The sequence below is a fragment of the Falco peregrinus genome (genome assembly GCF_023634155.1).
Source record: "Falco peregrinus isolate bFalPer1 chromosome 12 unlocalized genomic scaffold, bFalPer1.pri SUPER_12_unloc_1, whole genome shotgun sequence".
Classification (NCBI taxonomy): Eukaryota; Metazoa; Chordata; class Aves; order Falconiformes; family Falconidae; genus Falco; species Falco peregrinus.
The window spans coordinates 19747-31143 of record NW_026599548.1 but is presented as its reverse complement, the minus strand read 5'-3'; the positions used below and the strand labels follow the sequence as shown (position 1 = coordinate 31143).

At 54.9% G+C, this 11397-nt stretch overlaps 1 protein-coding gene across 1 annotated transcript; it reads right to left on the bottom strand.

Annotated features, from left to right (window-relative positions):
• Positions 1–394: 394 nt before the first annotated feature.
• Positions 395–1704, bottom strand: LOC101924258 (microtubule-associated proteins 1A/1B light chain 3C-like). Its single transcript, XM_055793124.1, has 3 exons — positions 1657–1704; positions 1374–1579; positions 395–770 (listed from the first exon to the last, which is right to left on the bottom strand). The coding sequence occupies exons 1-3, from the start codon at positions 1702–1704 to the stop codon at positions 395–397; spliced, it is 630 nt and encodes a 209-aa protein (XP_055649099.1).
• Between the last annotated feature and the right edge of the window lie 9693 nt (positions 1705–11397).

Genomic DNA, 11397 nt, shown 5'->3' with positions numbered 1-11397 from the left:
CAGAGGCAACCAGCACCACCTCCTACCGCCTTGGGAGAATAATCTGGATCTAAAGCCGCAGGATTAGGGATGCAGCGAGCGGCAAAGAGCGTTACCGGGCCCGGCAATGGGAGGGGGGAGGTTCGGTGCAGCCGCGATCCGGGATCCCCCACAGATTTTAAACCAAGTTGGGAGAGAGACATCCCTGATCCCGCCAGCACTGGAGTCCTGGGATGAGTAGCCACGAGGAAACTGCGTTGGAGGAAGTGCCACCAGATGCTTCCTCCTGTGAGGTGTGGGAGGCGGCATTGGAGGAAGTGCCGCCAGACACTTCCTGCAAGGCGTGGGAGGAAGCATCATTGGAAGTTTCCTGCAAGGCAGAGGAGGAAGTGCCACCAGACGCTTCCTGTGAGGCCTAGGAGGAAGAGTCATTGGAGGAAGCATCACCGGACGCTTCCTGGGAGGTGGCGTGGGAGGAGGCAGTGAGGGAGGAAGCGCCACCAGACACTTCCTGCAAGGCACTGGGGGAGGTGTTGGAGGAAGCGCTGCTGGACACTTCCTGCAAGGCATTGGAGGAGGCGGTGAGGGAGGAAGCACCGCCAGACACTTCCCGCGAGGCGGCACTGGAGGAAGCACCAAACATTTCCTGGGAAGCGTAGGTCAGGTAGAGGAAGCCATCCTCATCCCTGTGGTCCCGGTACAGCTCCTGCATGGTGATGGCCATGTTGGGCAGACCCTTGTCGTTCACCAGCAGGAAGAAGGTCTGGGAAGAGGCCAGGCAGAGCCGCGTCCTTCCGGGAAGGAAACAAGTATTGCTCAGCACCCAGCAGCATCCTGGAAGGAAGTACCCATGGAGGTGCAGGAAAGACCCTTGGACCACTCAAGGGGGCTTCTAGAAGCATCCCCAGGAAGGATCCATCCATAGGGACACAATCCTGGCTCCAGGACCGGTCACCCACAGGGGTAAAGGTGGGTGCCAGGGCACAGCTGGATGTGCCCCAAAACATCTGGGAGGACCAACCCCTCCCCCACATGCTCTCGACCCCCCCCATCCCCCAGGTTCTCACCTCCATCTGGCCAGGAGATACCTATCCTTGATGGTGGGGGATGGGGGGATTTCAAGCAGAACCAGGAGCACCAAGGTTCTAAACCAACCAGCAGGGCTGCTAATTACCTACCCCTAATTAACAACCCTGGCTCCCCAAGGAAAAGGGCAGATTGTCACTTTATCCCACCAGGGTGGAGGGATACTGCTCCTTTGCTAATTGCGAAGGTTAATTGCGCTAAGCTAAGGCTAAACACTTGGCCAAGCTGCATCCAGGCTGGGCTTTCACTCTGGGGTCTCCACCCCCACCCCTTAACCCTGGGGGTCCTTGGGGTCCTTCAGCACCTACCGCAGGGTGACGGTGAACTGGGAGAGGGGCAGGTCCTGGGCCACCAAATATTTGGTCCTGGTCAAGGGAGGCAACATCTTCTCCTTCTGGTAACGCTCCACAACCACCTGTGGCAGGGAGAGGATGCTGGAGGGTGGGGGAGGGGCTGGGGGACCACCCTGCCGGGGGACCCTGAGAAACAGGGCTGTGGACAGCAGGATGGAGCCCTAAAAATCTGTTAGCCAAGAGTTACAACTCATTTGCCAGCCTTGGTGGCCGTGCCAGGATGAGCCACAGCCCTTACCGGGATCTTGTTGGGGTACTTGATCCGGATCTGTGCTACCTCATGCATCCTGGTGGCTGCAGGAAGGGAAAAAAAGAGGGCTCAGGACCATCCAGCACCATTGTCCCCCGCTCTGTCCCCACTGACCTACCAAGGCTTTTCCTCTGCTTGAATGTCTGGGAGGTGCCAGGGCTTGGCTGCATCCCTGGGCAGGGAGGGGGCCGAGCAGGATGGGTGCCTGGGGTACTGGGAGCAGCTGGTGCTGCAGGGTGGTTAATATAGCCCGGTCCTGCCCCACCTGGGTGGGGTGGGTGGAGCTGGGGTGCTCAGCAGGGTGCTGGGTGCTGCTGGGAGGGAGGGATAAAAGCTGGGGTGCTCAGCAGGGTGCTGCTGGGAGGGAGGGATAAAAGCTGGGGTGCTCAGCTGGGTGCTGGGTTCTGCTAAGGGGGTGGGGAGGAGCTGGGGTGCTCAGCAGGGTGCTGGGTGCTGCTGGGAGGGAGGGATAAAAGCTGGGGTGCTCAGCTGGGTGCTGGGTTCTGCTAAGGGGGTGGAGAGGAGCTGGGGTGCTCAGCAGGGTGCTGCTGGGGTGGGTAAATAAATAAGTCAATAAAAGGTGCTTAGCAGGGTGCTGGGCTCTGCTAAGGGGGATGGATAAAATCTGGGGTGCTCACCTGGGCCCTGCTGGGATGGATAAAATCTGGGGTGCTTAGCAGGGTGCTGGGCTCTGCTGAGAGGGATGGAGAGGAGCTGGGGTGCTCAGCTGGGCCCTGCTGGGATGGATAAAATCCGGGGTGCTCAGCAGGGTGCTGGGATGGATAAAATCCGGGGTGCTCAGCAGGGTGCTGGGATGGATAAAATCCGGGGTGCTCAGCAGGGTGCTGGGCTCTTCTGGGCTGGGTGGAGAGGAGCTGGGGTGCTCAGCAGGGTGCTGGGTTGGGTAACAGTTGGGGTGCTCAGCTGGGTGCTGCTGGGCTGGATAGAATCTGGGGTGCTCAGCAGGGTGCTGCTGGGCTGGATGGGCATTCCTTGGACAGGGCTGAGCACCAGCAGGATGCATCCAGTGCCAGCCCAGCATCCCTGCTACGTGCCCTGCAGAATTTATTTTTTTTTGGGGGGTGTGTGTGTTTAGATTTAATTTTTTTAAAATATTTTAATTTTTTTATTCTTTAAATATTTTTGGTGCTTTTTTAATTTGGGGGAGATTATTTTTTTGGGGGGGATGTTATTTTTTTATATTTTTTATTTTTTCATTTTTTTTATTTTTATTTGGGGGCAGGTTTTGGGGGAATTTTTCATTTTTATTTACTTAATATTTATTTCTTGATTTTTTAAAAAATTTTATTTTGGGGGACTATTTTTGAGCAGATTTGGGGGGATTTTTTAAATTTTTATTTTGGAAACGTTTTTAATGTTTAATTTTTAAAACTTTTAACATATTTTGGATTTTTTTTATTTTGGGAGGATTTTTTAAATTTTTATTGTATTTCTTAATTTCCCCCCCTTCCTTTTCCTTCCTTCTCCAGCCCCCCCCCCCGTCCTCCCCCGCACAAAAGGAGGTGGCAGGACAGGCTCAGCCCAGCTCATTCCGCCACAGAAACATAAATTAACCTCATTTACATAAATTCCTTGACATCGCGGTGCTTTCTGGCTGCGCCTTGGGAAGGGGCTGCTGCGCACCCGGGTGCATCCCGGCAGGATTTGGCCCCTCCTGGCACCGAGCATCCCCCTCCCCCCAGGGCCGTGACAGAGCAGGGGCTCCTCACCCCTGGCTATTTCCTATCCATAATTAATTTATTTCACATACATATTTAATTTATTTTGCCATTGTGCTGTATAGTCGCCTACTTTGCCATAAAAAAATAAAATAAATAAAAAAATAAATCATCACTGGTTGGGAAAATTCCATTAGCTGTATATATTCCATCTGTGTAGCCCGTTAAGCCATTATAAATTTATATCCCTTATAAATTTAATTCCAGGACATTGGTGTGGGATTTGAAGCAGAGTTTCAGAGGGGGTGGGGGAGGGGCGTTGTCCTCCCAGGTGATTTTTTTGTTTGTTATTTTACCAATAAACTGATAAATCCTTTTTTTTTCCCTCTATTTGCTAATAAAAAGGAATCGATTACTGTTCCCTGATTTAATTCTGCTTCCAGGCGAGTGCTAATGGCTTCGCCGTGAGAAAAAGTTGATTTTTTTTTTTAATTAAAAAAAAAATTAATCTCCATTTACAATTAGTTCATTAATGGTGAGCATCTATTATTTATTAGTTTAATTTCCGATTATTGCTGTGGTACCGGGCTGGGCTCTGGAATCCTGGGTTGTCATGGAAATGCGATGCTTTCGTTAGCGTGAGCTAATTAATTAAAGATGAAGGGAAATTAGTTTTCGTGATTGGGGGGTGGGGGGGTGGAGCATCCCCCAGGATCCTCCGAGATTAATTTCCTTGAGGAGTAAATAGGGTGGGAAAAATCCCAATAAATAATAAAAAAAAAAAATCCCCCCTACTCCCTCCAAAGATTGATTTTTAATATTAAAGTGGGAATTGCAGCCCCAGGGTGGGGGAGGGGGGACACTGCCCGCCCCTCCCCCCCAACTCTTGGGGGTCCCTGTCCCCACGGCTGCACTGTGGGGGAGGGGATGCTCAGCCGTAGATAAGATATAGACAGGATCTCTCTACATTATTCCACCTATTAATTATCGCTAATAGGTACCTATAGATGCGATTGCTATAGGTTATAGCTAGCAGCTGGGGTTTATAGATTAGATTGCTATATTTTATCGCTAATGGGTATACATTATAGATAAAATTTCTATATTTCATAGCTAATAGCTGTATCATAGGTAAGATTTCTATATGTTAGCTAATAGCTGTATCATAAATAAGATTCCTCTATATTATAGCTAATAGCTATATATTATAGACGAGATTTCTATATTTTATAGCTCATAGGTACATATTGTAGCTAACAGCTGTATCTTAGATAAGATTTCTATATGTTACAGCTAACAGGTATACCTTATAGACAAGGTTTCTATATTTTATACCTAATAGCTGTATCATAGATAAGATTTCTATATATTATAGAATATAGGTATATATAAGATACAGGTATATCTTACAGACAAGATATCTACACGTTATAGCTAATAGGTACATATTATAGACAAGATTCCCATATTTTATAGCTAATAGCTGTATCATAGATAAGATTTCTATATATTATAGCCAATAGGTATATCTTATAGACAATATTTCTATATTTTGTAGCTTATAGGTACATATTATAAACAAGATTTTTATATGTAATAGCTAATAGCTCCATATTACAGACAAAAATTCTATATGTAATAGCAAATAGCCATATATTATAGGTAAAATTTCTATGTTTTATAGCTGATAGGAACATATCACAGACAAGAACTCTATATTTAAAGTATCTGAGTATTAGGGGTAAGATTTCTATGTTTAAGAGCTAATAGCTGTATATTATAAATAAGATTTCTCTAATAATAGTTCAGATTATATATAGCTCATAGCTATGTATTATAGCGAAGATTTCTATATTTAATAGCTATGTGTTACAGATAAGATTTCTGTATTTTATAGCTAATAGCTATATATTTATAGGTAAGATTTCTATATTTTACAGCTAATAGGTACGTGTTACAGATAAGATTTCTATATTTTATAGCTAATTGCTGTATGTTATGGGTAAGATGTCCCCACACATTATAGCTGTCTGTATGGCGGTTGGTCCTCCCCCGCCGAGAAACCACGGATGCTGGGAGGAGGCTTCACCGCAGCATCCTCCACCAGCAGCCCTTTGGCCCTGGGGAAGACCCCCCAGCTCCCCCCACCCAGGGCAGCACCCACCATCCCCAAGCCCCCAACCATCCCCAGCGAGGGGTCCGCACACCCACCCAGGGCAGCACCCACCATCCCCAAGCCCCCAACCATCCCCAGCGAGGGGTCTGCACACCCACCCAGGGCAGCACCCACCATCCCCAAGCCCCTCAACCATCCCCAGTCAGGGGTCCGCACACCCACCCAGGGCAGCACCCACCATCCCCAAGCCCCCAACCATCCCCAGCGAGGGGTCCGCACACCCACCCAGGGCAGCACCCACCATCCCCAAGCCCCTCAACCATCCCCAGTCAGGGGTCCGCACACCCACCCAGGGCAGCACCCACCATCCCCAAGCCCCCAACCATTCCCAGTCAGGGGTCCGCACACCCACCCAGGGCAGCACCCACCATCCCCAAGCCCCTCAACCATCCCCAGTCAGGGGTCCGCACACCCACCCAGGGCAGCACCCACCATCCCCAAGCCCCCAACCATTCCCAGCGAGGGGTCCGCACACCCACCCAGGGCAGCACCCACCATCCCCAAGCCCCCAACCATCCCCAGCGAGGGGTCCGCACACCCACCCAGGGCAGCACCCACCATCCCCAAGCCCCCAACCATTCCCAGCGAGGGGTCCGCACACCCACCCAGGGCAGCACCCACCATCCCCAAGCCCCCAACCATCCCCAGCGAGGGGTCTGCACACCCACCCAGGGCAGCACCCACCATCCCCAAGCCCCTCAACCATCCCCAGTCAGGGGTCCGCACACCCACCCAGGGCAGCACCCACCATCCCCAAGCCCCCAACCATCCCCAGCGAGGGGTCCGCACACCCACCCAGGGCAGCACCCACCATCCCCAAGCCCCTCAACCATCCCCAGTCAGGGGTCCGCACACCCACCCAGGGCAGCACCCACCATCCCCAAGCCCCCAACCGTCCCCAGCGAGGGGTCCGCACACCCACCCAGGGCAGCACCCACCATCCCCAAGCCCCCAACCGTCCCCAGTCAGGGGTCCGCACACCCACCCAGGGCAGCACCCACCATCCCCAAGCCCCTCAACCATCCCCAGTCAGGGGTCCGCACACCCACCCAGGGCAGCACCCACCATCCCCAAGCCCCTCAACCATCCCCAGTCAGGGGTCCGCACACCCACCCAGGGCAGCACCCACCATCCCCAAGCCCCTCAACCATCCCCAGTCAGGGGTCCGCACACCCACCCAGGGCAGCACCCACCATCCCCAAGCCCCGGCGTGGGCAGAGCATCCCCAGGGCAGGGGGCTGCAGGCTCGACTCCCAGGGTTTTTTTTTATTTTCACGGCTTATTTTAGCGCCGATGCTCCGGCTGCGTTACCGCTTCCCTTTCCATAAATAATCCTCAATTATGGAGCTCCCGCTGGTTTTTCCTTGGGAGGAAAGTCCCCAGCGGGTCGTGCCGGGCTGCAAACACGCCACAGCTCGGCAGGAACATGATTAGTGCTGGGGCAGGCACGGGGGCGGCTTTGTTGATGTTTTAATGGCGAAGCCAGTTATTAACGATCAGGCTGGTACCCACCGAGCCAGGAGATGCTTCTCCAGGCTCAAGATGAGGGGGAAGGTGGGGGTCCCACCATCCCACGCTGCTGGGCGCTGGGCACAGAGCCCACTTTTGGAGGGGCACGCTCAGGATCTGGGCATCCCAGGTATTGAGAATATCGGAAATATTATGGAATATTTTTTTTTAGCACCAAAGGAGCCGCAGCCATCACCACCCTCCAGCTCAGGCGTTGTGCCCCCCACCCCCCTTCTCCATCCTGCTCCATCCCCAGCCAGGATCGGTGCTGAATAACAAATTCGCCTCCCGTTAGGGCTGAGCGTTCCCAAGAATTTCAATAAGCTGGAAAAACCCAGCCTGCAGGATGAGTGATTTCGGGTAGGGAGACAGGCTTAAGGTTATTAAGTGCCCTGGGTTATTATTTTTTTTCCACCACCCCCCTTTTTTTTTTTTTTCTTTCGGAGCCGAATAAATAGCGGCGCAAAGGAAAAGCCTGTTGGGTTGGTGTTTTTTTTATTTCTTTTTTCTTTTTTCCTCCCCAGTGGGAGGCATGGACCAACCGTGCCTCAACCACAGCTGCACTGCAGCATCCCTGCGATCCCCCTCCCCAGTCCCTGCCCCCATGCGGGGGTGCCCCAGGGGGAGGGATGCGGGGAGGTGACCAAGGGCTCTGGGTGGCAGTGGGTGGCAGGGTCCTCGTGCCAGGGCTCGTCCCCCCGTGAGGTTTTTTTTCCCCAAAGATTTATCCCAGCCCATCCATCTCCATCGCCAAGCTCCCGGCTGGAGCGCAGAGGTGGAATTTTGGGGGATGAATCTAGCTGGGGTTTGAGGGAGGGGGAAGGGTCATGGAGAGAGGGTGGGGGGCAGGGCTGGGAGGGGGGGCACTGGCCGTGGGGCTGCCCCTGGGGTGAGGGATGCGGCATCTCCATGAGCCAGGGTAGCATGGAATTGGATGGGAATGGGGATGGGATGGGATGGGATGGGATGGGATGGGATGGGATGGGGACTGGGACTGGGATGGGGATTTGGACTGGGACTGGGATGGGATGGGGATGAGGATGGGGATGGGATGGGGATGGGATGGGATGGAGATGGGATAGATGGGATGGGGATGGGGATGGGATGGGATGAGATGGGATGGGATGGAGATGGGATGGGGATGGGATGGGGATGAGGATGGAACTGGATGGGAATTCGATGGAATTAGTTGGGGATGGGATGGAGCTGGCTGGGGATGGGTTGGAATGGGATGAGGATGGGGGTGGGATGGAACGGGATGGAGATGGGATGGAATTGGACGGGGATGGGGATGGAATGGAATGGGATGGGGATGGGGACCGGGATGGAATTGGATGGGGATGGGATGGAATGGGATGGGGATGGGATGAGATGGGGATGGGGACAGGCTGGAATTGGATGGGGCTAGGACAGAATTGGATGAGGATGGAAATGGATGGGGATAGGATGGGGTTGGAACGGAACTGGGTGATGATGGGATGGAATGGGGATGGGATAGGGGTGAGAAGCAGGCATGCCCTCCTCCCAGCTCCTTGCTGTTCCCTGCTGGCTTTGCACTGCAGACACCCCCTCTACGTCTCCTGCTGTGGTCACCTACCATCTGGGGGGGTGGGGGGGGTGACACAACCCCAACAAAACCCACCCCTTGCTTTTCTGGAAACCACTGGGTGAGAAACAAATGCTCCTCGGGATGAGCCCAGATTAATATCCCAGTCCACAGGCCTCTTGGATACAGCCCCTGCCAAAGCGGGGGAGCCTTGCTAAGGCACTAATTGCTAAATAATTACTGCAGGGGGGGGTTGCCAGCCACTGCCTGGAGCTGGCAGGCATGTGGCTGCACGTTGTACACCCTTTGCACGATGCGAAGCCTTCCATCATCATCCTCCTCCTCCTCCTCCTCACCTGGCTTGGCTCACCACCGTCCTGGCCGTGCCAAGCCAGGCGCCGGAGCCCTGCTTGCTCTTGGCCACCAGCCTGTGGCAAATTAAAACTCCCCGCAGGAGCGAGACTGAAGCTACAGAGGGAAAAGTGGCTGGCAGGGGCTTGGCTGAGCCCCCCCAGGTCCCATCCTGCTCAAGGGGCTGGGGCAGAGCTGCTTCAGCCAGGGCTCAGGGCGGTGGGGTCCATCACCTTCCCATAGGCACAGCCCAGCTGGGTTGCAGGAACGGAGCTGGAAAAGCAGGGATGTGCTTCAGTGGGGGCTGTGGGGGGGGCTCAGCACCCAAATCCAGCACCCTGATGGTGCCAAGGAGCTTCCCTGGGTGTCTGGATGATGCTCTGCAGAAGGAGCATGCAGGGGGCTTCTGGGCCACCCCGGGTCCCCCCAACAAGCCCATCGGCATGGTCAGGGGCAAGCTGAGCTGCCCAGCACCCCAAAACATGCCACCATGGGGGGCGGGGGGGGGGGGGGCGGGGTGTGTGTGTGTTGCTGAGATCCAGCATCACCACAGCCCTCTGATCCCACTCCTCTCGCAGCTGATGGGATTAGGGAGGATTATCCTCTTGTTCCTCCCTCCCCTCGAGGAGGAGAATAACCGTGAGAAGGTACTTCCAGCTTTGCTTTTATGCTCTTTTTTTATGCTCTTGACCCAGGTGCTGGCCTGGACCCCTCTTTTCCCTGCCCCTCCCCCCCACCCCACCCACCCCCGCCCCCAGCCTGTGAAGCTCCCGGAGCTGCGATGGGTTGATGTGACTTGTAGGGGCTTTCACGCACCCTTGTCCCCATCCCCATCCCTGTCCCCATCCCCACACAGCTCTCTGCCCAGGTTTGGGGGTGGGGGAGGTCTCTGCTGGCAGGGTGTCATCCCCCCCACCACCCATTTCCAAAGCATCCCCCAGGGGCCAGGCTGACCCGCAGCCCTGGGCAGCACAAGCGCCACGGCTCGGTTTTATGGGACCATTTTAAGCTTTGTTACGCCTGACGATGCCCATGGGAGGTTTGCCTGAGTGGTCAGGCTGCCTGCCAAGTCCCTTTCTCCTCCAGCCCTTCGTCCCCTCCCACCCATCTCCCCCACATCCCCTCCATCCCCTCCCCCACATCCCCTCCATCCCCTCCACATCCCCTCCATCCCTTTCATCTCCTCTGCATCGCCTCCATCCCTTACATCTCCTCCATCTCCTTTCATCTCCTCCACCCCTTCATCTTCCCCACATCCCCACCATCCCCTCCACCCGCTCCATCCCCTCCACATCCCCTCCATCCCCTCCACATCTCCTCCATCTCCTCCATCCCCTCCATCCCTTTCATCTCCTCTGCATCACCTCCATCCCTTACATCTCCTCCATCCCCTTTAGCTCCTCCTTCCCTTCATCATCCCCACATCCCCACCATCCTCTCCACATCTCCTCCACCCCCTCTGCATCTTCTCCATCCCTTCCACATCCCCTTCACCCCTCCACATCCTCTCCATCCCCTTCACATCTCCTCCACCCCCTCCACCCCCCCACATCCCCTCCACCCCCTTCAAATCTCGTCCATCCCCTCCATCCCCTCTACCCCCTCCATCCCCTTCACATCTCCTCCACCCCCTCCACATCCCCTCCACCCCCTCCACATCCCCTCCATCCCCTCCACATCCCCTCCACCCCCTCCATCCCCTCCATCCCTTCCACATCACCCCCTCCATCCCCTCCACATCCCCTCCACCCCCTCCACACCTCCTCCATCCCCTCCACATCACCCCCTCCATCACCTCCACATCCCCTCCATATCTCCTCCACCCCTCCATCCCCTCCGCCCCCTCCACATCCCCTCCATATCTCCTCCACCCCTCCACCCCCTCCGCCCCCTCCACATCCCCTCCATATCTCCTCCACCCCTCCATCCCCTCCACCCCCTCCACATACCCTCCACCACCTCCACATCCCCTCCATCCCTTCCACATCCCCTCCACATCTCCACCCTCTCCATCCCTCCTCAACCTCCAGGCAGCAGGTTCCTTCTCCCCCCCCAGGCTCAGGATCCCTCTGCCCTGGCCTCGTTGGGTGCCCATTTGGGGGTGAGCCACCCACGCAGGGTCTGCTCCCCCCTGGCAGGGTCTTCTCCCCCCTCCCCCAGCAGGGTCTGCTCCCCTCCCTGCTTGCTGCAGCTGCTCCATCATTTATTTCCCTTCCCTTCCTCCTGGCCTCACCCAGCTCTGCTGTAATTTCCCCAGCGCCGCACCCGCATGCATTAAACATGCCCATAAACAACATCACTGGCTGCCGGCGCATCTGGGAGGGGGCTGGAGATGACAGAGGGGATGCAGAAAAAAGGGGGAGGGGGAGAAACAGAGCCATCAAATGACAAATCATAATAATTTTTTAAAAAATTCAGGGGGGGGGGAAATATCAGCACAAGCCCCATCAAACGTCAAAGAGCCTGGT